The sequence below is a fragment of the Lolium rigidum genome, chromosome 7, assembly GCF_022539505.1.
Source record: "Lolium rigidum isolate FL_2022 chromosome 7, APGP_CSIRO_Lrig_0.1, whole genome shotgun sequence".
Taxonomy (NCBI): Eukaryota; Viridiplantae; Streptophyta; class Magnoliopsida; order Poales; family Poaceae; genus Lolium; species Lolium rigidum.
Genome location: NC_061514.1, coordinates 312419950 through 312441964, shown reverse-complemented (window position 1 = coordinate 312441964; position 22015 = coordinate 312419950). Strand labels below are relative to the sequence as shown.

At 48.9% G+C, this 22015-nt stretch overlaps 3 protein-coding genes across 3 annotated transcripts; 1 reads left to right on the top strand and 2 right to left on the bottom strand.

The window, feature by feature from the left end:
• The first annotated feature begins 6410 nt into the window (after positions 1-6410).
• Positions 6411-7684, top strand: LOC124678210 (pirin-like protein). The gene is made up of 5 exons (XM_047214128.1): positions 6411-6526; positions 6611-6728; positions 6858-6920; positions 7005-7108; positions 7198-7684. The coding sequence occupies exons 1-5, from the start codon at positions 6411-6413 to the stop codon at positions 7682-7684; spliced, it is 888 nt and encodes a 295-aa protein (XP_047070084.1).
• An 809-nt stretch (positions 7685-8493) lies between these two features.
• On the bottom strand, positions 8494-11632 carry LOC124670095. The gene is made up of 5 exons (XM_047206602.1): positions 11204-11632; positions 10362-10419; positions 10148-10265; positions 9930-10047; positions 8494-8791 (listed from the first exon to the last, which is right to left on the bottom strand). The coding sequence occupies exons 1-5, from the start codon at positions 11630-11632 to the stop codon at positions 8756-8758; spliced, it is 759 nt and encodes a 252-aa protein (XP_047062558.1). The 3' UTR covers positions 8494-8755.
• A 1808-nt stretch (positions 11633-13440) lies between these two features.
• LOC124673165 (ABC transporter C family member 10-like) lies at positions 13441-21169 on the bottom strand. Its single transcript, XM_047209291.1, has 12 exons — positions 19502-21169; positions 19013-19333; positions 18852-18938; positions 17906-18508; positions 17651-17815; positions 17269-17563; positions 16898-17112; positions 16515-16820; positions 16372-16435; positions 16031-16270; positions 15805-15926; positions 13441-13648 (listed from the first exon to the last, which is right to left on the bottom strand). Exons 1-11 carry the CDS (start codon positions 21167-21169, stop codon positions 15820-15822), a joined length of 4071 nt encoding a protein of 1356 aa, XP_047065247.1. The 3' UTR covers positions 13441-13648; positions 15805-15819.
• Between the last annotated feature and the right edge of the window lie 846 nt (positions 21170-22015).

The window sequence follows — 22015 nt, the reverse complement described above, 5'->3', positions numbered from 1 at the left end:
AGGAAAAGATAAAGCAGAACCGGAAACAAAGAAACCGGCAAAGGTTGAAAGTTAATAGAACATACCGTCGGATTGTTCGTGGAATCGTACTCACGCGCCGTCAAGCTCTTTTACGGCAGCCCGGAGCCGCATGAAGTGCTCCTCAGAACACCGATCCCCGACAGGATCAGGTGCCGGCAGCCGATCCTTGCCCATGCCGCGGGTCGCCGGAGTGATGTCCGCGGCGTTCCACTTTTGGGCATACGGCAGGAGGTGCCCCAGGTCCCGGCCTTGGCGCTGGAACTCCGTAATGCGGCCGAGGAGGCCGGTGGCCTTCATGCTGGCGCTTTGGCAGCCTTGGAGACGTGCAGCACCAAGGGCTGCTGGCCGCCCGAAGGGGCGGCCGGAGGCCGTCGCCTTCCCCTTGATGAGCTTGGAGGGCTTGGGCGGCGGCGCGGTAGAAGAGGCCCCGGAAGTCTTAGCCGGCGGCGCGCCAGGAGCGGCCTTGGAGGGCTGGGCGCGAGGAGCCTCAGGCGGAGGCATGAGGATGGTGCGTGGAGAAGGGGAGCGCTAGGAGCGTCACCCGTCTTGGAGCCTTCCGGCGCGGAAGATTCCGGCGCGGAAGTTGTCTTTTCGAGGACGGGAGGAGCAAAAGGCTCCGCCCGCCCGGCAGCTTCTTCTTCTCCGGCGCCGGTGTCTTGGTGTTCCGGGAGGAAGGAAAGATCCTCCTCCGTGCGGTGATCTGACAGTGAAGGGGCCGCACGCCCCGAATTTGTTGTGCCCCCCGAAAGGGAGGCAGAGGTGTTGCCGGCACCAGATGGTGCCGGGCTTGAACGAGGAGGAGGGGTTGAGGTCCTTGCGGATCCCTCAGAGCCCGATGGCCTTGGGCCAAGCTTGAGAGCGGGGCTGAGAAAAGAAAAAAGACAAGTGGTTGAGAAGAAGCAACCGGAAAAAGAACTTAGCAAAAAAGGAGGCAAGCCGGAAAATGAAATTACCCGGAAGCGGTTGGCATCGCTTTGCGCCCGTAGCGGCGCACGCCCACTTCTTTCTCCCCCACGGGCTCCGTCCGGAAGCGCTTGGAGGGAGGAGCATGGCTGGAGCCGGCAGTAGATGCCGGCTGCTTGTTCTTCTGGCCCCGGGCCATGAGTTTGTCCACAAACTCAGTGCCGGCCTCGGCGCGCAGGGGCGGCACGCGCTCGTGGATCTGTGAGTTGGATATGGCTAAGAAGCAATTCGCAAGAAAGCGATAATGGCAAAGTATAAGAAGCCGGAAAAGAAAATACCTCGAGCACAACCAGCTCCTCCGGATTTCCGGTGGGCTCCGGCGGGTCCCGGCCAAGGCGCGCAGCCGGAGTCTTCCCCATCTTCAGATCCTTCCAAAAGATGTAGGGATCCGGGTCGAAGGAGTCAAAGGCACGCTTCCGGAGAGGTCCTCGCGGCTCCGCCCTGGATAGAGGGGAAGCGGTCCCCGGCCCGAAACAAGGTAAAAAGAAGGTTAGCAAAAGCGGAAACTTACCGGCAAAGACAACCCCAAATTGCGCAATCTCTTACTTCTTGGGTCGGACGGTTAGAGGAACTGAGGGGAAGGAGGCCCCATTCCCAAGTAAAAGGCATAGCAGTTTGACAAATCTGCTTAGCCTTGCGAACAACATCTTTCTTGCTGAGAGCACGGCCTGTGATCTTGGTAGGATCGCCTGGGCCATACATCTCGCTCATCCTATGTGCGCGGCGCTTAAGAGGAAGCACCCGGCGCGATATGAAGGTCCGGATGACATCGTCGGGACAGATGTTGGTCTCCTTCTTCAAAGAGGCCAAGAAGCGCACTACCCGATTGGTTTCGGCATGTTCTGTCTTCGGGTTGTAGCTCCAGTTGGCTCTGCTGGGGGGCCCCTCTTGATATGGAGGAAGATTGATGCGATCGGCGCGGCCGGTGTTCTTCACGTAGAAGAAAGTTCCTTGCCAGGTGCGGCAAGACTCGAGGCCGGAAAACTTAAGAAAAGTGCTCCCTTGGCGGGAGCCGACGATGCAGGAGCCGCACTGCACGGGCGGCTTGGGCTTAGGAATTTCCCTGCCCTGGACGGAGTTGATCCGCAAGTTAAAGAAACGGGCAAACGTCTCACGAGTGGGACGAATGCCGATGTAAGCCTCCATGAAGGTGGCATAACAAGAGAGATAGAAAATGGCGTTGCCAGGAAGGTGGTGAGGTTGGAGTTCGTAGAAATCTAGGAACTCCCGGAAAAAAGTAGAGGCAGGAAGGCCGAAGCCACGCTCGAAGTGAGCGAGAAAAACAACAAACTCGTCGTCTTCCGGATCCGGTTCGATCTCGTCATCCGGAATCCGACAGGAAACTCCTTCCGGAATCCTTCGAGACCGGTACAGCCAATCAATCTCGAACTCAGTAACGTTGGAGCCCATCCAGGCTCCGCGAGTGGGTGGGGAAGGCTCCTCGCCGGAAGATTGGCTGGAGCTGCTAGAGGCTTGGCCGAGCTACCGGCCTCTTGGCTACCGGAAGCTTGGCTAAAGCTACCGGATTCTAGGTTGCCGCCGGACTCTTGGAGGCTACCGGATTCCTGCTGATTGCCGGAATCGGTCTCCATTGGATCTGAGGCCGTAGATTCACCGGGAGAGGGTCTGCGGCGCTTGAGAGAAAGGGAAGAAGAAGATGCGGAAGAAGATCCCTCGTCAGACATCGCGAGGGTAGGTGGAGAAACAGAAATCCCAGACTCGAACCCCGCGTGAAGATCTACGAGTAAGAGGAAAACCAAAGAAAAAGGAGCAAATAAGAACACCAAAGGCTCAAGATCTGGAAAGCAAGCGAACGGCGAGTAAAGAGAAATTAGTACCAACCTTGAGCGGCGCGGTCGCTCGGGGAAAGAGTTTGCTGGCGGAGAAGCGGGTCGGCGGCCGCCGGCGAGCACCGTCGACGGCGAGGCGGAGAAGCTCGCGAAGAAGCACAAATGCGGCGGACGCGAAGAAGTTGCTGCCGAAGATCTCCGCACAGCGAAGTCCGGCGGCGGCACGGCGTGAGTTCGCCGGGCACCGGAGCTTGAACGGGCGACGGCGGACGGAGAGCGGCGGAGGCGCAGAGGCGTGGAGCTCTGTGCGCGAAGGAGAAGAATGCGAAGAAGATGAAGAGGAACGGGCAGTTGCGTTTATATAAGAGAGAGAAAGTGGGCGTGGAACCGCTGGGCCGCGGCGGTTCGCCTCGCGGCCCGCGACGGTTCGCGCCTTGGGCCGCCACGTGGCGGAGGGATACACGCGCGAAAACGGAGGCCACACGGAGGCGCACGCGGGATCCCGAAGAGGTAGTGGGATCCGCTGCGGTGCATTAAATGCGTGCGCGGGAGTCGAAACGATGTGACAGCGGACACTGGCGCGTCAGTTACAGTGCGCATGTCACTGACAGGCGCGGGGCCCGATATATTCTCGACTTCGCCGAGGAAGGAGCAAAGACACGTGGTGCCGGAAAAAAGAGATGCCGGAACGAGCCTTGCAAAGAGAAGAAAAGGAACAAGGGTAAAGGTGCCGGAACTAAGCTCAAGAGATGAGTGACTAAACCGGTATCTTAGAAAGATGAAAACCTGGCATGGTCTGTAGGATAGAATCCTCCAGGCTATACCAGCTTCGGGGACTAATGTTGGGGGGATAACCCCGGTATGCCAAAGGCATGCCAAACCGGATGGTTTGAGCCATCGAGATACCGGTTTAATGTTCTTGCCGGAAGCCTAGTAGGAATCCGGGAGAGCAAGGCTAAGCCGGTATCCCCAAAGGGGTATGCCGGAACCCGGTATAAAAGATACCGGAAAGGAGAGCCTGTCGGCAGGACTGGTCAAAGATTCTCTTCAGAGCAAGAAGACAAGGATGAGCTAAGCCAAGTAACTTTATTCAGAGCCCTGGCGCCAAAGAGAGAGGTGACGGAGAAAGAAGCCGGGGACGTCGGCTTCTATGATAAAAGAAGGCCCCGGTGTCATCTATGATTAAAGTAGCTTTGTACAGGTAGCTCGGTTAAAGTAGCTTTGTACAGTAACTGCGTAAAGTAGTTTGTCCAATCAAAGATGCCATTAGGGTTTCTTGCGGTGTAAGCCACCCTCTCCCCTATATAAGGAGAGGGGCAGCCCATCTTCACGGGCAAGTATGTACGCGTGTATGTAGGAAGGCGAGCCTCGTAACTTGTGTGAATCTATGAACATGGTGATCTAGAGGAGTTCTTCCTTGTGTCTTTCTTCTTCAACCTCTGGCCTTGGCCAAGTTCTTGAGGAAACCATCCGGAATCTCTTCCCACCTGATCGCAAACCCTCCCCCGAATCCTCTTGCGTCCATTCGGCCCCAATCTAAGCCATCCTATGGCATCTGCTCGTTCACCACGACGACATTGTTGCTCAAGGTAAACTGAATGTATGCAAGGTAAGTACTCATGATAATCCTGTTGATATGATGACAAAGCCAGTTCCTGTTTCGAAGTTTGAGCTTTGCTCGAGCTTGGTTGGTATAACTGTTTAGCCTAAGTGGCTGTTGGCGCCAGCAAATGTTTTTCTTTGTTGTTCAGGAGATTGTTGAAGTTCATGCTACAAGATGGAATTTGTCTCAATGTGGAATTTGTTGTATTGTGATCCAAATTCATATACTAAAGAAAGGCTAACTTCTGACGAGCGGAGCGAGATACGGATCATTGGCACCGCCTATATATACATCCTGCAAGCCGCCGACTAGGGTTTATCAGATTATAAGATAACCCACGACGTTTGTAAACACCTCCCGATATAGTGAAGTTTTGCTGGCTGACGCCCGTGGTTTTTTCCCCTTCTGTGTTGGAAGGGGTTTTCCACGTTAAATCTTGTGTCCCCTGCGTGTGTTCTTGTTTCGTTCTTTGTTATTTGCTTGTCGCTTTTATAACAAACTAGCTTCCCGCCGTCCCAATGGACGGAGCTACTACTTCTTGTCATGTTGTATCTGATTTTGATTTTTATGCTATGGCACTAAGTTTTATCTTTCCAAAGTTTTTTTTTTTTGAAAGATCGCTACTAAGTTCTATCATGGCAGCTGTCATATTGATGTTGACTTGCTGATCATTTTTTGAAAGATCAGTACTAAGTTTTATTATTGCATCTCCTGGTGTTGATGTTGATTTGCTTTTGCTTTGTGGCTTTGGGAGTTCACGTGTTGATTGCTGTGTCACTTTTCGGTGATGTCTGAGTTTTCATTGTGAGGTGAGATTTCATCCAAAATAAATTGGCAACTAAAGTACGTACATTTGTATAGGCTTGGAGAAGTTTTTTTTGGGTCCGGCTGCCAGTTGGAATTGAATGTTGAACTTGACCAACAAGACAATATATTTTTTCTGTGAGTTTTTTTATTGCCACCCTAGCGATTTCATAATATTTTATACTCTTATATATTTATACACTAAAATACGCCTAGATACATACGTATATAGATAAATCTGCAATATCTTTTTTCCAGACAAAGGAAGTAGTGTATGTTTTGAGCATTTTTACAGTACCTGGTACTCAGACAAAGGAAATACTCTATCATTCTATGTTTTTCTCTCGTTAAAGATCTATCCGGCACATTTGGTGTCAAAGAAATCTTGGAGGAGACGAAGAGATGAATTGAAAAAATCCAGCCTTACGGAAATTTTGGAGGCGACTAAGGGCATGAGCAATGGAGGCAGCTGTCCAACTAGGCTTGGATAAAACTTTTGACATATACATGCCATGTTAGGGTCCCATTAGTATATCTTTCTCTTAAAAGGTGATTTGGTTTTTTCTCTTTCTCTCTCACATTTTCACTCAGTTTTCACTTTATGGCTGAAGAGGCTGCCTCCTGATGAAGAGGCTACTTCCTTAGCCGAACCTACTTTGGATCACCCGAACCTAACTAAAGTTGCGAGGCAGTACCTCTAGGGCATTGCATTGGGCATGCCCTAAGAAATAATCTCAAAAGGTTTGGACTTCCGAAAATTTTGGAAGGATGCTTTTGAAAAGAATAATGGCGGGCACGCGTAGCAGAACCATGACGGAACGCATGACGCGACGCCGACGTACGGCCGAGGGTGACGATCGCCGCACGCCAGCACGTCGTCGGCTCCAGGTTCCGGCAGCAGCCGCAGCCGCGCGCGCCGCCCGCCCATGGTCAACACCCACCTGGAGATCGAGGCGTCTCGATCCCCATTTATTTACCCCTCCCATCCACCATTGCTCAGCAGCAGAGCGACGACGAAGATGCTGAGGCACTCATCTTCATCATCTTCTTCTTCCCCTATTTATACGGCACTCGCCCGTCTCACCAGGCTCAAGCTCAACAGCAAACGTCTTCTCTCCTCGACAGCGCCTTCCAGAAAGACAAGCTCCACCACCCCGCTCCTCATCCTAATCCTTCTCCTCCTCCTGATCCTTGTCGTGAGCGCCGTGTTCTTGCTCCCAGCCACCACCATGTCTTCGTCTGCCCCGACGGCGCCGTTCAAGAACCCCAGGGCGGTGGTCAGGAAGCTGCTCTCGGAGGCCCAGTCCGAGGGGCATGGCGCCACCGTCAGGCGGAGCATCGGCAGGTACAGTACAGTCCATCACCCCTTCGCTGACTGAATCTCGCGAGTTGCCGTCGGTTGACTTCCGTATGTTTCTTGCTGCTCCAGGCACGAGCTCAGGAGCCTGGACCCGTTCCTCATGCTCGACGAGTTTTCGGTATCCAAGCCCGCTGGGTTCCCCGACCACCCCCACCGAGGATTCGAGACCGTGACCTACATGCTCGATGTACGCACCCGGCCATGCCCTGCTTCCTCCTCCCTCCCTCCCATGTTCTTCTTCTTCTATCTGATGAATCATGCTGCCTGCTTGCTGCTGCGATGTGTTTGCTGAAGTGTTGCTTTATGATGGCTGCAGGGGGCCTTCACCCACCAGGACTTCTCCGGACGCAAGGGCACCATCAGAACAGGAGATGTTCAGGTCCAACACCTACTCAACATTCCAGTCATGAACATGATTTGTTGGAATTTATCTCCAGCTAACACTGCAATACTGAATCTTCAGTGGATGACGGCCGGCCGTGGCATCGTGCACTCGGAGATGCCGGCGTCGGACGGCGTGCAGAAGGGCCTGCAGCTCTGGATCAACCTCGCCTCCAAGGACAAGATGTACGTGTATCATATCAAGGCAACAAAGCCAACAATCCTCCTATCCTGAATGATCAATCACTAAACTGAAATTTATGCATCCATGGCAGGATCGAGCCGCGGTATCAGGAACTGCAAAGCAAGGACATAAGCCGCGCGGAGAAAGACGGCGTGGAGGTCCGGATCATCGCGGGGGAGGCCTTCGGGGTGCGGTCGCCGGTGTACACGCGGACGCCGACGCTGTACATGGACTTCACGATGCGGCCGGGGTCGCAGCTGCACCAGCCGGTCCCGGCGGGGTGGAACGCCTTCGTGTACGTGATCGAGGGGGAGGGCTCGTTCGGGCGGGAGGGCGCCGCGCCGGCGGCCGCGCACCACTGCCTCGTGCTCGGCGCCGACGGGGACGGGCTGAGCGTGTGGAACGGGTCCGGCGCGCCGCTGCGGTTCGTGCTGGCGGCGGGGCGGCCGCTGAAGGAGCCGGTGGTGCAGCAGGGGCCGTTCGTGATGAACACGCGCGCGGAGATCCAGCAGGCCACGGAGGACTACTACTACGGCCGCAACGGCTTCGAGAAGGCCGGCCACTGGAGCTCCGCCTAAACCTCACCAATCGGACTCTTCTTCACACATTGCCTACCATTTTAATGATACTGATGTGTTCTTTAAATCTATTTTTTCTCTTGTTTATGGTTAACATTGTGATAAAAGTATGTGTAATAAGGAGAGATTCTGCGATTGATTGTCTCATGAAAAAAAATCTTCTGCTTCCTCCGATTGATTGTATGCATATATAGTTACAGTGTGATGTTTAGTGTCTAGATTCATGTCTTTTGGGCTAATGAGGTTTGAGAGAAGAAAAGAGACGTACGCTTTGCATCCAATATTAAGACGAAAGTACCATGTGCACACATGAGCATAAGTGCTCCTTGGACTTTTGGATTTTTGAAATTTTTTAAAACCTCGCTCTTTTATGTTTTCAAAAATTATGGCATTAAATATGTAGATAGATTTAGACACGAGGAGTGTAGTCAAAAAAGTCCCATTAAAAAATACTTTGTATTTTGGAAAATATAAAAAAGACAAATTTCTGACTATAAATAGTAGTACAATAGTACGTATATTTTGTCAGTGTACTGTCAGAAATTTGTCTTTTTTGCATCTCCAAAAATATAACGTATTTTTTGACGAGACTTTTTTGATTCCAATCCTCGTATACACATCTATCTACATATTTAATGTCATAATTCTTGAAAGCAGAGAAATATGAGAATCTGAAATTTTCAAAAATCCAAAAGTGAAGAGAGCACTGACTCCCATGTGCATAAAATCCTTGTCCCGAGCCTTCTGTTTATATTAAGACGAGCAATATATCCAGTAGGTCGACAAGCATGATTCCCACATGTACTAGGACTAGATTGGTCCGAAAGCTCTCGCATATACAGAAATCCACAATGGCTATGACTAAATTGGTCCAGAAGCTATAGCATATACAGAAATCCACAATGGCTGAGTTACCAAGTGACCGCCTCGTGTTTGCTACTGAAATTTTGCTACTATGTAACGAGTGTCATGTCTGGTCCTGCGTAAGGCACTTTTACACCGCAGTTACCGTCTTCAGTTTAACAGGACAGATGAGTTACTAGTATCCCAATCAGACCTTGGACCAATGCCTCATCCTGTACGGCTATGGCCAATGCCAAGAAGATCCTGGAACAAGACATTCCAACAGGAACGATTATACATTGACAATTCAAGAAATAAGAGTATGCATTAGACTTCTCGATTAAACACACTATGGGTATGAACTAGGGGTTTTCTAATGTAATCAGCCATAAATCATGCGAAAGACTTCGAAGCTGCATCGTGACATCAAAATGTAAGCAATACAAAATCATACCTAATGATCGTATCAGTAACAACTAGCTAGGGGCTGCAGAGTTTTCTCAATTTAATTATTATAAAAGGGCATGCTCCTTGCTGCAACCTCATGTAGTAACCTTGCGTCTCGCAGGCCTCCCAAATTGGTTATTGCATTGTATCATATTGGTTTTTTTTTTTGTCTGGAACTACATGATATGCGCATCATTTCTTCATCAAACAAGATTACTAGATACTCAAAAAATGATATTAAACATTCACATATAGCATATAGCTTTGCTGCAAGAAAATAACTATGTATTAGGCTTCTCAACTGAATGCACCATATATATGGATGCATGCACAATTTTGAAAGTCTGAAGGCACTAGGGTCATGGTTAAAACCTACACTTCAGAATCATGCTCCCTACAAACAGAAGAGATGAAGTTTCTAGCATAATCAGTCAGAAATCACTCTGAACTATCATGTCAGTAGCAATCAGAGGCTACACAGTTTTCTTATTTAAAATGGCAGGTTCCTTTCTGCAAGATTTGTAGTTTATACCATTGTTTAGTAAACTTGGTCAATGCAAATCTCGCAAGGGTCTGTGGCAATACATAATTGCAGTCCCCCCAAATTAATTACAGCATTTTAACATAGTGGTATTTTGGTTCCAAGCTACAAAATATGTGCATATTTTCAAATGCATCTTTTCATTATTGAACAAGATTACCATGTACAGTGGCAATGTACCATTCTTTCCCTTGGGAGGATCCTAACTGAATCATTTGCCAACTTATGTAGTTTTTTTCACACTTCAGTAAACAAGTCATTACAAAATAGTAATTGCAAGTGAACTTACATAAGAAAACCAATAATGTCCTGCAATGGATAATTTTGGTTCATAAAACTAAGAAGAAACCAGAGACACATTATCTAAATCGAAATAAGACAAAGGTGAAAACCTGAGGATGGACTCTTCCTTACCTGACAAGCTTTGTTCTTAGCTCTGGTTTCAGCTGTGCTGGGGATATCATGGTTTGGCTTGTTAAATCTTTTTTCTCGTCGATCACATGAACCCCAACCATCTGAGAACCTGCCACTTCTTTAGACACAACAGAAAAGAAAGAAAAAAAGACTTATTAGCACCAAGGGCTGCTGGTCTTCAAACGGAATGAGATGCAAGTGCATACAAAATGGCGTACTGCATAGACGCTCGGACAAGAAATTGAGCACTGTTGACACTGTGGCTGTCATCGTACTCAATAGAGTGGTCCTTGATTTCAAACGAGATATTGTAGAAGCACGATAATTTTCTCCACCCTGAGATGGGTTAGAGAAGGTAGACGATGAAGATTCACTCTTCTATAATCAGGATTTCAGAACTCAGTCAGTCAAGGTAGCGTAAAAAGCACGGACCTGATTTCTTTATGTATGGATTCCCACTGATCATGGTGTGGTCGCCTTTGTCTAAAATCTGAAATTAATGTTTGAGAGAAAAGTGTAAACCATAGAATCTGAGCTTTCCATCACAAGTAAAAAATGCATCGAAATTACACTGGCATGTAATGTAAGCATGTGTGTTCCCATGCAGTGTATCACTTGGAATAATTTTCCATCAGTACTTTAGTACGTATACTTGTATCTCAAATTTCTCAGAGTGGTCATCTAATCAAAGCTTTCTCAATAAATTTGCAACCCTAACGAGAAGCACAAACCATAGATCTGAGATTTCCATTGCAAAGGAAAAATTGCGAAGAAACCACATTAGCATGTTATGTATGGAACTGCAAGACGACAATTGCACAGAAGGGACACATGTTTCCCTATGTAATGTTCTGCCCGAAATAATTCTGGATCACTAGTAGTCTATAATTTGTATCTCAAATGTGTTAGAGCCGTGAACCGATCAAGCTTTCCCCATGAATTTACAGCCCCTAGAGAGAGTAGATTCGTTGCTACAGAAAAAAAACCTCTAACTAACCAGACGGGAGTAGTGATTCCATGAAGCAGACAAATGGGAAGAGAGAAATATCTAGGGAGACCCTGAAATAATTTTGGATCCCAGTTGTAGTATACAATCTGTATACCGAATATCGCGAATTAGTGACCCGTTGAAGCTTTCTCGGTGAATTGCAACCCCTAACGAGTACTAGATCCGTCGAGGAAAAAAAACTCGGGGGTATGAATTGAGCCTATGTAGCATCCGGGCAGAGAGTAGTATCTAGGAGGGATGGGATGAGAGATGAGAGAGGCCGTACCGAGAGGGAAACCTCCTGGTACTTTCTGAAGCTGGACACAGACGCGGCGGCGGTGGGGAAGAGGCTGTGCGCGGCGGCGGCGGCGACGGCGACGGGGCTCGCGGCGTTGGGCTCCGTGACCCAGGGCAGCTCGGGGCGCGGGTGCTGGACGAGCATCAACCCCCTGGAGGCGTCGGGGGCCATGTAGGGCGGAGGAGGCGAGGGCGGAGGCGGCGTGGCGTGGCCGTGGGCGTGGGCGTGGGAGGCGATGCGCTGGAGCTTGTAGGGGCGGGCGGGCTGCAGCACCTCGCCGCGGTGCGGGTCGTCGACGGGGCCGCACCGGGAGATGGCGGGGGAGGGCGGGGGCTTGGGGAGGCCCCTCTGGGAGGCTTGGGCGGCGGTGTCGACGCAGGCCCAGAGCGCGGCGTCGTCGAGGTCGTGGTCGGCCATGGCGCCGGCGAGGGGCGGTGGTGGAAGTGGAATGGGAATTGGGGATTTTGGGGATTTGCTTCTCGCTCGCAGCGATTCAAAACGAAAAGGAAATGTGTCGTTAGTAGCTGGGCTGGGCTTTTATCGTCCGTCCAGTTGCCCATGCAACCTATTCAGGTAAAGCCCACTCACGTATTTTGCAAATTCTGGATAAAAAACGAACTCATGTATTTTGCACTAAATGTAAATGTGGCACAAAAATATATATTTCGCACTAAGAAACTAGGGAAACCCAATCCAAGTGTCAACAGAAGAAGAAAAAAGCAGCCGCCCGTTTTTACTCCATGAGTCCAGCTAAAAAGACCCTAGCCCCTTACTCCGTCCCGATCGACATTCAACATGTCATGCCCCTCTCCTTGCCCCTCTAGTAGCAAAAAAGGGTGGGGACCCTAGATATGTACTTGGCGCTCTAACCGGGTCCCCGAAGTTATGGTTTCATGGTGTCATGGTGGTGGATGGCGACGTTGAAGAAATGGCCGCCGACTCTACTTTGGCTAAAAAAAAACCCTAGCCCTCCACCCCCTCTGTCCCGGCCGTTGTTTGATGGAACCATGACCTTCTACTTGTCGGTCTAGTGGCACTACGTGGTGGGACCCTAGAGCTATGCGTAGAGTTGTAACCGGGCCCCTAAAGCTAGGGTTTCATGGTGTCGTGGTGGCACATCTTAGATGGAGGTGCCGACGCTACGTCGAATAACAATACCCAACCTCAACCCCATTCTAGAGGTGTAGTTGATGGTGTCGAGAAGCCAGTGGGTACGTGTCATCGTGGGGATTGTGCTCTGGCTTTGTGTAGTGTTGGTCTGGTACTCTGGTCTTCGACCTATTGGTCTCGTCGGCATAGTTTTTTCTTGTGTTTAAGTTGAACCGCAAGCTCTCACTGACGATAGCCCGACTACCAACACATGTTGGGTTGTGTACCCGATTCGGCTACTTCCCTATATTTCGTTGTACACGACATGTGGCTACCGTGGAGTCTTTTATGATGAATTTCCCTCTACATTTGTCTATGGATTACTTAGTTACTACTCTACCTGCCTTAGTTCTCTCCTTTAGCGGTGTGATGGCAACGTGTCAAGCACAAGTGGATTCACTTCCAGAAGGTTTTGTCCTACATCTGGATGCCCTTTGTAATAGTGTTCTTTGGTTAATATATTTCAGATATTAGCCCTAAAAAATTAAGGTGTTTAGTTCATATCTTTTTGTCAGTTACCCTAATACATCGTTACTATCTTGTAGCGTTACACTTGTTTGGTTCATAGACCTACGGACAACATGGCTTACGGAAACTCTACAGTACAACGTGGAGTAAGTTGGTTCGCCGTAGGTGTAGCATTACTCGTGCAAACAAGGCAACTTGTCTCTACCGTAAACAAATCATGTTACAAGAGAGATCCAAGTCGAGTAAAGTCCCCTATCCCCACCGATGCAGATCTCCGCCTAACCGTCCTCCATTCCAATTATGTTTAGTCGAGCCTCTCGATCTGTCATTGTCCCTCGAGAAGTAGAAAGAATAGCAATTTCCATTTCACCCGAAACTTTAGGAATTGCTAGATAGTTGGTATAAATCCATAAGCCAGGTCGGCTTATATTCTTTAAAAAGGTTCTTTGTGGCTCACACTATGTGCCTCGACCTTTCGATGAGAAACATTCCGTCGATTTGGGAGCAAATTGACCTTGATGACTACACCCAACAATAGATTGTGTTTTTTTTTCCAATGGTTGCTTATCTTTTTCATTAAGAAAAGCAAAGGTTCAACAGATATGTGGCCTGGCCACCCACTCACGCCACACAAGAATCAATACCACTGCTCTGTAATGTCCGTAGCTCTGCTTCTTCTTCTACCTGCATGTGCTAAGTTTCACTGCCGCAGGTCCTCGTTTGCGAACACAAATAGCTGCTCCATGTCAGTTCTGTCTTTCGAAAGTACGAGGGTTGCGCTTGTGTGTGTTGTGGGAATAAACAATCTTATCTGAGCTGAAAGAAAATTGACAACGTCAAGACAACTCAAAGAAAGTCCAAGCAAAGAGTGATGGTTAACAAGTCAAAGAATCAAGGAATATAAATAAGAAGTCAAAATATGAAGGCCCATGGAAAGAAGTCACTGTGTGAAGGGATTTGTGGGATAGTTCCCCATAGAACATGCACCACACCGTCTCCCTAATCACCATGAACCCTTGGACCAAAGGTTACCCCCACTAATGCTCTCACCTACCATCTCAAGAGTAGCCTTGGTCATTTGGCAAGGATCCATAGGTTAAAAATAGCCCCATGGACATGTACTACATTCACTCTCACTTGAACGAATTCAATGGGAGGTATTAGTGTTCGGAGACAGGTTCGGGGAGCCTAGTACACCGCCTTCCTAACATAGGGCTAAGTCGCACACCATCAAGGAGACCGAGCTAGCTTATTAAAAAAAAACATTGTTGTGCCAATGTTTCTTCGTGTACAACAACCTTTGCTATAAGGCCGCCTTACAAACCTCTACTCATATTGTGTTGTAAGACCATGCACTATGTGGTCTCAAAGCGATTCATAGAGGCTTTGGAACCGGTTCCACACATAGTGGAGCATCGCACCAAAAGATCTGACAACAAAAGCGCATCACAAAGTTGGTTCGGTTCATAGCTATTAAAGTAATGATTCCAAGTGGACAGCAAAGAGAGAGAGGGGTGGCTCGTGAGTAGAAGTGAAGAAAAGAGCAACATAGAAAATGATTTTTTCACTGTGTTGTAGGTCCATATCTGCATGTGAAGCGATGCTACACATAGCAGCAAAACTAGAGCGATTCCAAATCCTGACAGCTTTTTCAATGAATCGATTCAACATAGTATATGGCCTAACTATGCGTAAAGAGTTCCCCTGCTGTGTCATTGTTTCTACAAGAACAACATGTCAGATCACGTAGTTTAGATACTCGAAATGGCTAGGGATGGCAATGTGTACATTACATTTATGCATATGAAAACCTGAGGACATTCAAAACATTTTGAAAATAGTATTGAAAGGATATAAGTTTCATTAACTTAACAAATTGGGTTCGATTTGAGTGTTATAATTCGACATGAAATTTGATGGATTCCTAACTTTTGGAGCACAATCAATCATGTTGATTATAATAGGAATAAACAGTGCATAAAGCACAATACCATCATAAGCAAAGTACAATTAAGATTAAACTTGAAAATTAATTGCCAAAGTAATAATTGTTGAGCCATGTCGTGGTGTAACCTCTTCGTTGAAAACTGTTTCCATAAACGCAATGCCGCCAAAGGGAAGCATTGTCCTTTGCATTTATGTTTTTTTAGGGTTTGGCCACCTTTACTGAAACTCAACATACATAGGGATACAAACGCCTTCAGGTGGCGCTGAGAACCAAACTTGGCGACCTCGCTTCGTCGAGCACACTACTCCTAGCCAAACTATGAGCCTCTTTATTCAAACTCCTCTCGTGGCAGAAACACACCTCTTCAAAGTCACATTTGGACTCCCAATCTCCTAGGTGATGTGCGCATAGACTCACATCGTCCCCTGTTTCAAACTGTTTATAACATTATAGCAATCACTTGCCACCTTAACTCGTCGGGCGTTGATGTCGTGTACGAGGGCGACCGCCTCCCGACATTCTGGCTATCCTTCGCATTATGTAGGAAAAAGGTAAAAAAGGATCAGCATGTATATTCTGGGCTGTGGACAGCCAGAAAGTCAAATAGGCTCACCGGTGCCCAGCGCACGGTTGTATGGAGTATGTATGTATGGACCAGCTGCTGGACTCAAAAGTCAAAGCCTGAACTCTGAAAGCTGAGGTGGAGTTAGGAAATAATGATTTTGCAGTCACTGCATATGCTTGGCTCATCCGCTGATTTTTTAATTAGTCGCAACCTTTTCGTGCTCACTCAGCTAAGAATCAGACAGACCTACTTCCACCATCCCAAAGTGACTCAACTTTGTCTAGATACGGGTATACCTAAGCCTAAAATGGGTCGAAAACTCGAGATACATCCGTATTTAGACAAAGTTGAGTCACTTATTTTGGGGAGGAGGGAATACAAAAATTGATCTGTTGGATTCATCAATAATCACATAAAAAACCATTTATCCCTATTCAATAAATATATATACTTATGTACCTCGCAGGCTGTCAGTCAGTTTGCATGCTGAGATTGAGAGCAGTACTCCCTGACGAGTTCCCTGAACAGCGACCCTTCTCTCTGCATCAGCTTCCCAGGCTCCTCGTACTCCACCACCTCACCTATACAGATCAGAAGAATCAACACGTTCTCCTCTAAATACATCCAACAATCATTTAATCCTTTTAAAAGCAAGCTTGTAAAGATCATTAATTGGCATATATACCGTCACTGATGGCGAACACCATGTCACAATCCATCACCGTCGGAATCCGGTGGGCGACCGTGATGACGGTGCGGTCGGCGAACTCTGTCCTGATAGTCCTCTGGATGATGGTGTCCGTCAAGTTGTCGATGGATGCTGTGGCCTCGTCAAGGACCAGGATCTGGTGCCGCCGCAAGAGCATGCGGCACAGGCAGAGCAGCTGCCTCTGGCCCATGCTCCAGTTTGAGCCTGAGTCCATGACTGTCAGGTTTTGTCAGGCTTAATTATCAATTAAACAGTGTGGCGCCTAAGCAAACTCAGTTAACTGAAAGCAACAGTTAGAAAAATAAAGTAACACTTACTCAGTGAATCCAAACCTTGCTTCTTATCTTGAACAATTTGAATTAGCTGGCACTTTCCAAGAGCCTTAAAAACAGAGGTAATAACTTTGTTACAACAAGGAACAACTAATAAAGTCTATGGAGATCATCTGTTCCGTCCTTACCTCCCATAGCTGTTCATCTGAGAACTGGCCTAGAGGATCCAAGTTATAGCGTATGGAACCATGAAAAAGTGTTGGATCCTGCGGGATAAGACCGATGCGCGACCGCAAGTCATGCAACCCAATTCTTGTAATATCTTGCCCATCGATTATTATTTTCCCTCCAGATGGCTCAACAAGTCGGAACAATGCGTTTATCAAAGTTGTCTTGCCGCTTCCGGTGCGCCCAACTACCCCGATCTTGTCCCCTCCTCCAAATGTGCAAGTGATCCCGTGCAGAATGAATGGAGAATCTTGACTATATTTAATCTGTCCACATGTATATATATTGGTAAGTCCAATAGTGGACCAAACTGGAAAATGAAATTAGGTGAGTTTTCAGGTACCTTCAAGTCCACGAGTTGAATCTTACCCGTGGCCGGCCAGCAGTCTGGTGGGCGATTATCTTCGATGATATCTGGTGCCTCTTTTGCAGCATTCATGTATTGGCTAAATCTTTCGACAGAGACGATTTGGTTTGCAAGAGAACACTGGCTTTGGACAGAGAAAACCAATAACATATTGAGTGATAGACCGTAAGACAGAACCATTCCTACAGTTCCTGTGGAATCGAAAAGATGCCATATTAAAGGACAAGCATGCGGTGCAGCCTTTGCAAAATTTGAGATCCAAGGAGATACAGAACTACAGCAACATACATCAGGATACTCCAAAATGAGACAAGGTAGCTGCTAAGTAGTTCAGAAGTGCATCTTACCTGCGGTAAAAGTCCCCTGGGGAAGAAGAGCAATGGCAAAGGCAGAAGACGAAAGGATAGCGGCACTCATGATCTCCAGGCGTAGAGTAAGCCATTCAGTTGCTGCAAAATTATGGAAACATGGGCTCGCATTGTTATCAACGAGCTCCAACATTTTAGCGAAAAAGCGATCTTCTTGCCCAAAGGCCCTTATTACGCTTGCTCCTGAAATTGATTCTCCCAGGTGATTGGCGATAAGAGATTTCGTGGTGCCGTTGATCATCATCATTTCCTTTGCGAAGGTTAAGTAGAGCCTCTGCAGAACCAGCCATAGCTCAGTGCCACTACCAAGCTTAACTGACTAATTTACATGCACGGAGAGAACAAGTCATATGTGAAGTACCTGCAGCTTAGCAGCCAGGAGGAGGACTGGAACAGAGACAAGCAAAACTTGCCAAGTGGCAAACACCAACACGCCCAGATTACCATATGCATTCATGGTGGCACTGATGCTGAAAGCAAAACTAAATGGAATGTCAAGGTCGATAATGCTCAAGTCCGAAGACACCTGCAGCCAAACAAGGTTTAGCATTGAAAATCACAAAGGTTGAAAAGAAAACTTTGATCCTTTTATCGTAATTCATACGCACTTGCTTACCCGGCTAAGTAGCCTTCCACGCGGAGTGGAGTCAAAAAAGGATATGGGGGCACGGAACAAAGTGGTAAGTAAATTGGAAAATAGAGATTCCGATGTTTGAAGGCCAAGGCCTACTGCTGCTAGAGCTCTCAAAAGCAAGAAAATGATTGAACCAGCTCCAATTGCGACATAGACCGTAGCCAGACGCAGTGTGCTCACATGAGGGTTTTGCACATTGGCAGCAAGCCATGAGTTTTGGGCAACTTGTCCAGATATGAAAAGTAAGTTTGTGACCGCAACAAGAGAAGCATACACATAGCCCTTGTTCTGGAACAAGTACTGTAAATAAGGCCCCAAGCTAGTGTAACCAATCTCTTCATCTTCTCTCTTCATCAATTGATCCTCTTCTGAGTGCTTCATGGCCTCATCTTCTCTACTACTAATATGGATGCAGCTGATCTTCGCTGTAGGCTTGCCATTGGTCCTTTCATCATTGGCCATGGACATAACATTTGAAAAGTTGGCGCCATCTTTGTGTGCATGTACAAGTTCCCGAAATTCCTTTGAAGTTGATAGTAATTCTTTGTAAGAACCAGCAAGCTTTATCTCTCCGTCACACATTAGCTGCCAGCAGGAAAGTGTTACTAACCACTACTGATTTTAAGTAATATATAAGTATATATGGATTTGGATAATCAGTGAAATAGCTCCTGCAAATTCAGAACTTTCACCGACAAAATGAGACAAAATTCCTACTGAAACATACGCCAATCTTATTACACCTTACACCATTGTAAACAACCTATACATGAGGTCAATAATCCAGCTATGCACCATGATGAAAGAAGAAACTAATGTACCATAAGTGAGTGAAAATATACACCAAGCAGTTAGCTACTGAACATAAACAATAAAATACAGCCCCTTTGAAATACTAACCATAGAACAATGTACATATAATACTTACTTGGATGGAATCAAATGCAGGTAAAAACTCCACTTTATGAGTTATTAACACAACAGTCTTTCTTGCTAAGCCTCCAATAACATAATCCTGCAACAGAGCTGCAACATCAGAGAACATGGAAACACATGCAACTGGTCAAATAAAACAATGGATGCACATACATTAAAGAGGCTTGTGGCCGTGTGCACATCAACAGAACTGAAAGGGTCATCAAGCAGATAGACATCCGCATCTTGATACAACGCTCGAGCTAACTGAACACGTTGCTTCTGTCCTCCACTAAGATTAACTCCTTTCTCCCCAATTTGAGTGAGATCACCAGATGGCAACATTTCAAGATCTTTGATCAAGGAACATCGGTGAAGAGCCTCTTCGTACCTTTGCATGTCCATGGTGGACCCAAAGAGGATATTGTCCCTCACGGTTCCTTTCTGGATCCATGCATTCTGGGACACGTACGCTATTTTCCCACAGACTTCGATCTGCAAGAAGATATAGAGATAAGCATGGCATTGCATGCCCTTTATTACTGAATGATACTAATTTCCATAGAACAGAAAAATCATTGTCATCTAACCCGCACCGTAAATCATATGGTTTCATTAGCAACCATACTTATTTAGCAGCAAATTAATGGTGTATAAACATACCTTGCCCTCTGTCCTGGGGACATCCCCAAAAATAGCTCCTAAAAGAGTCGACTTCCCAGACCCAACCTCGCCGCATATCGCTACCTTCTCTCCAGATTTCACCTCCAAATCTATGTTCCTCAGGCTTGGTCTATCTGAATTATTCTCCCATGAGAAATTTCCAGACCTGATCAACACATAGCACTGACCGTGTTCACCGGATCGCTCCTGCCCATGCCGAACATCCTGCAGCTCAGGCACGCCAAGGAACTCAGCGATCCGAGACAACGATGCTCTTCCCTGGATGATGGCTCCGATGACATCAGGCATCCGGTTAATCGGGTCCTGCACGAGCCGCAGTGCGGCGACGAACGCGAAAACATTGCTAGCATCCAGCGGGATCCTCAGAAACCAGCAGGCCGTGAACGTTGCAGCAGAGACAAGCGCCGGCGACGCCCAGAACACGACGCTGGTGTACGCTCTCCCCGTCTGGAACGCCGACAGCCAGCGGAGCTCCGACTCCCGGAGACCTCTGATCACCTCCCTGAAATGGTTCTCCCACGCGTAGACCTTCAAAGCTTTCATGTTGGCAATGGACTCCGACACGGCATTCAGTCTCATGTCCTGCGCTCTCATCAGCTCGCTCTGCACGCTCTGCTGGTGCCTGGCTAGCGGCGCGTTGACGGCCACGGTGAGCAGGATCACGGCGACGGACGCGATCGCCGCCGCGCCGACGGCGTCGTGGAGCACGGCCAGCGCGACGGCGAGCTGGAGGACCGTGGCCCATGCCTGGTGCAGCCTGAAGGGGAACAGGTCCCCGATCCGGCGCGCGTCCACCGTCAGGTAGCTGAGGATCTGCCCGGGGGAGTGGTTCGTCGTGGCTGGTGAGGGTAGTCTCTGCTGCTTCCGGTAGATCGCGGCGGAGAGGAGCGAGGTCACCTGGATCCCCGCCCGGCGGGAGCGGAAGTACCACTGCCGCTGCGAGACCGACTCGACGCACTTGGCGAGGAACAGCGCCAGGGCCAGCAGGCAGCACCGCTCGCGCCGCGCGGCCGGAGGAGACGAGGCGGATGCGTGGACGAATGCCTTGAGGAGCGGCGGCCCCGCGGAGAGGGCGAGCACCTTGAGGAGGGCGTACAGGGCGGAGGCGGCGATCTCCGCGCTGTGGCAGGAGACGATCGCGCGGAGGATCGCGGCGGGGCGAGGGTGATGGTGGTCGTGGATGGAGGTGGCGGCGGCGGCGAGGGCGGAGGAGAACGCGGTGTACTGGGTCTCGGCACGGTCCGCGGCGCCCAGCTTCGGGACGTCGCCGGCGGCGAGGGGGGCGTGGCGGCCGTTGGTGGTGGTGATGAGGGGGTCGAGCCATGAGAAGGCGAGCCTTCCGAAGAAGCCCGCGGCGGAGAAGGGCGTCTCCGACCTCCCGGCCTCGTAGCAGCCGAAGCCATCTCTTTCTTCAGCTCCGCTGAGCAGTGCGGGGAACGAGCCGAGCCTAGGATCGCGACGGCCCCGCCGCCGTCTCTGCTGCTGCTGGAGGGGTATGGCGCGCGGCGAGTAGAGGAAGACCGGGCGGAGAAGCCGGGAGGGGATCAGACATGGGGAGGAGGAGCGGAAGGTGGCGGCGGGGATTGAACGACGGCGAGGTCGGGGAATGGCGGTGGAGGAGAAGGCGGCGGAGGTGGCAGTGGCCATGGCCCACTACCGCGATCACTGTTCGTTGACGGGACCTTGGTTGACCAGGAAAAGGTCAATGTCTCCTTCGTCGGTACTGGGGAAAGATAAAAAAAGGCTAATTGGTGCAGGTCCATGAACTACGGGCCGACGGGAAACGAACGTTAAAAATGACTGCCCGCGTCCGCAGACATTAAATCGTTTGTATAGGATCTCCCCGTCTTGTTTGTTTTATGTAATCATATACGGAGTATTTTATTAGACAATCTGTTTAAAGAGATTATACATATAGTTACCACATAAGACAAATATTTGTGTTAAACAACTTTGTACAAGTAAACTTACAAGAAGTAAAACTACAAGTTCACTCTTGCAGAAACATGTGCCTCGCCGAAACCACGTCCATCTTCCTCCACCGTCACCATGGTAACACCGGAAAAAGAGGCGAACAACCGCCAGATCTAGATCTGGGAGAGCACCATCATTTCAAAGATGTTTTTTGAGCCGATGAACCAAGTCGTCGTAGAGAACGAGCTCGAGACTTTGTGGCATGTCGGCCGGGATCTTCCCGGTGGTCACCAGATCCCAACGTCGCCATCTTCACTAGACTCAGTCGAAGAAGACGAACGCCGCCGCCTGCCGTCATCCTCACACCCAACTGCAAGACACCACACACAACTGCAGCAGCCAACGCAACCGTCACTCGCGAGAGTGCCGAACGCTAGTCACTAGACACGAATCTCACCAGATCCAAAGACCGGCGAGAAGACCAGGCCACCTGCCCATTGACGCCACTGGTTGGAGCTACGTCGGGATGGAGAAAGAGCATAGGCAAATTATTCCAACGCGCCGCAGTCTCCTCCATAG